The sequence below is a fragment of the Echinops telfairi genome, unplaced genomic scaffold (assembly GCF_000313985.2).
Source record: "Echinops telfairi isolate 266 unplaced genomic scaffold, ASM31398v2 ScPeMD7_655;HRSCAF=1070, whole genome shotgun sequence".
In the NCBI taxonomy this organism is placed as follows: domain Eukaryota; kingdom Metazoa; phylum Chordata; class Mammalia; order Afrosoricida; family Tenrecidae; genus Echinops; species Echinops telfairi.
In genome coordinates this window covers 4,812,315-4,815,645 of record NW_022104553.1, presented here as the reverse complement: position 1 = coordinate 4,815,645, position 3,331 = coordinate 4,812,315, and the positions used below count along the sequence as shown (strand labels likewise).

Sequence of the window (3,331 nt, the reverse complement as noted above, 5' to 3'; positions counted from 1 at the left end):
AGACAGTTTATTGTGCCAGCCTGGCCGATAAACACAAGTGGGATTAACTGAAGGGCAGTGAGATAAATGCCTCGGCGAGCCTCGTCTTTCTTGTCTCTCGCTCTTTGATCATCGGACCAGTGTGTGGCTGCCTTGCTTGTTCTGTGCCTCAATTTACAGGCTACACTACCTGTGGGATGCCTAGCCTGTGGACTGTGTCGCTGTAAGTTGAGGTCCCTTTAAGACCACAGGATTGAAATTTACATCTCTGGAGCTGAGGACTGACAGTTGGTGACCTGGGTGACAGTTGATGACCTGTCTGGCTGTTTTGCTCCCTGTGGTGGGATAGCCTAGCTCTCTCTCTCTCTACAGAGGACTACCAGACGGCCCTCAAGACTTGAAGGACTGCTAGTGTCTCACAACTCTCTTCACAGGAGTGAGTTACACTGAGCCATTTGTACTGCTTTATAATTTAACTGTTCATTTCTTAATACAACAGTTCATTACTTGTGTTATATATCTGTTTATAATTTAGCAGTTCATTTCTTGTGTTATACATCTGTCTATCTTCATAAATATATATATAAAATTATCAGCAATCTGGTTTTATCTCTCTAGAGAAACCTGTCTAACACAATCATGCAATAGAATATGCCATTTACAGCACAAATACTACTGAAACATACAACATGCTGAGTGGAAGAAGGCAGAGAACATACTGCATCACTCCATTTACATGAATTCTAGAAAAGATCAATCCAATCAACAGTGACAAAAAACATATGTGTGGAAAGAGGGGCCTTAGATTGCATACACTGCCAAAAAAAAATTAATGCCACCATATTTTTAAGCCTTATCTATAGTTGCCTGAAATTGCAATTAGAGGCACTGATTGGGGAAAGGGACATAAGGGAACTTTTGGGTCTGATGAAAATATTCTATATGTTGACAACGGTAATGATGGTAAATGGGGTATATACTTGTCAAAACAGAAAATTATACATTTAATATGGGTGCATTTTTTTGCATGTAAATAATATCCAACAAAGTTGATTTTAAAGGGCAGTATATTTTAAATACAGACAAAACATGAATACATATATATTTTTAATTAATTTATTATGGATACAGCTAAAGTTCTCTTTGACCACCATACCAATTCCTGTCCCCACCCTTAATCTCTTCAACCTGAAATCCATCCCTCAACTAACTACCATATGTACTTGTGTATAAGCCGAGTTTTTCCAGCACATTTTTAATGCTGTTTTTGTGGCAAAATTAGGTGCCTCAGCTGATAATCGGGTTGGCTTATACTCGAGTATATACAGTAGTTATGATGGTTCTGTAAATTCTTCTGGACCTTTAAAATTACTTACATACATTTATAATCACAAAAAGCTGCAATATTTTTATTGATATAAATTACACATATCTTCCTACAACTTGGCATTTTCACTTTGTTTCTGAGTTCCACACATGTTCACATAAACCCTAAAACCCATATAAAAGTTAAATCTATCCTTTGCCATCAAGTGGATTTCAACTCAGTGACCCTATAAGAAAGTAGTGCTACAAAAGGTTAAGGCTGTAATCGTTCCAGAAGCAGGCTGCCAATTTTTCAGCCTTGAAGCAGTTGGTGGAATCAAAGTGCCACCTTTTCAGTTAGCAATCAAGCATTCATCTACTATATTACTAGAACTCCTTCATGCTAATACAGATCTAGATTATTTCTTTTAAGTTCAATGTAGTAGTCTATTTTATGGCTATATTACAGTTGATTCAGCCAGGCCATTCCCCTTCTGGTAGATATTTACGTGGATTTTCTCCACTATAATCTACCAAGACAGTGGTTACAGAGCAGTAGCTATGGGGGTGGATATGTAAATTATAGACGGGTTTCCAAGGGTGCCATAGCTCTGTAAGCAAGGTTTGATGTTTTCTCACAACAATCTGGCTGCTAATCTACAATACATAAACTATGAAAAGGAATGAAAAAATCAGTAACAGGAAGCCAATCACCTATTAAAATAAGGAAAACAAAGTTTTAGGGGCATATAGGATATTCATGGTCGGAGGCATAAGTATTGACTGGAAAATAACAATGTGAGCACTCAATACATCCTGTACTCATAGCAATGACAATGAATATTTCAGCATCTCGGTTACCATGGTGTAAGCATAATCAGTATATGCACAAACACTTTATTTTTATATTTTCTGTTTTCTTCTTTTATGACTACGATGTCTTTCTCCATCCCTGAAAAGCAAAAGGTTAAGCAAATATTATAATTATGGATATTTTAATATCAGAGCTTTAAAATAATAATTCAACATTAGGATAGTTCATGAGAACAATTAAAAAACAAGAGTCAAGCTATGTTTTTGCATAGCGTGCTTCACCTGAACAACTGACTGGCATTAGTTATATGTTTATCACTTTGTTCAACCATTACCAGTATGCTTCCAAATCATCCCATTACCCCTAACCTAAGCTCCAGGTCCCTAAGCCTGCTGCCCCTAACACTGCCTTAAAAAAAAAAAAGTAAGTGGAAAGCTGATGGTGCCTGGCTATCAAAAGATATAGCATCTGAAGTCTTAACAGCTTGCAGATAAACAAGCAGCCATCTAGCTCAGAAACAACAAAGCCCACACGAAAGAAGCACACCAGCCTGTGTGACCATGAGGAGTAGAAGGGACCAAATATCAGACATCAAAGAATGAAAAATCACGTCAGTGGGTGCCCACTTTCCCGATATGATCAATTAAGACAAATGTGTGCATAAGCAAATGTGGTGAAGAAAGCTAATGGTGCCCAGCTATCAAAAGACATATCGTCTGGGGTTTTAAAAAATTGAAGATAAACAAGTGGCCATCTAGCTCAGAAGCAATAAAGCCCACATGGAAGAAGCACACCAGCCTGTGCGATCACGAGCTGTCGAAGAGATCAGGTATCAAAAGAACAAAAAATCCTATCATTGTGAATAAGGGTGAGTGCAGAGTGGAGACCCAAAGCCCATCTGTAGGCAACTGGACACCCCCTTAATGAAGGGTCACGGGGAGAAGAGGAGCCAGTCAAGGTGCAGGGTAGCAACAATGAAACATACAACTTTCTGATAACAAGGGCTCAAGTAGAAAGAAAATGCTTTGAAAACAATGATGGCAACATATGTACAAATGTGCTTGACACAATGGATGTATGTATGGATTGTGATGAGCTTTACGAGTTCCCAATAAAATGATTTTTAAAAAAAATGAAGAAAAAAAGAAACATACAACTTTCCTCTACTTCTTAAATGCTTCATTACCCCACTATCATGATCCAAATTCTACCTTACAAATATGGCTAGACCAG

General features: G+C 37.9%; 1 protein-coding gene across 1 annotated transcript in view; it reads right to left on the bottom strand.

The window, feature by feature from the left end:
* Positions 1 to 1,944: 1,944 nt before the first annotated feature.
* Positions 1,945 to 3,331, bottom strand: part of SNRNP48 (small nuclear ribonucleoprotein U11/U12 subunit 48) — a 20,334-nt gene continuing 18,947 nt past the window's right edge. The window contains exon 9 of the mRNA XM_013007008.2: positions 1,945 to 2,236. Within this exon, the coding sequence (XP_012862462.1) occupies positions 2,188 to 2,236 (49 nt within the window). The 3' untranslated portion in view covers positions 1,945 to 2,187. The remainder of the gene's footprint in view (positions 2,237 to 3,331) is intronic.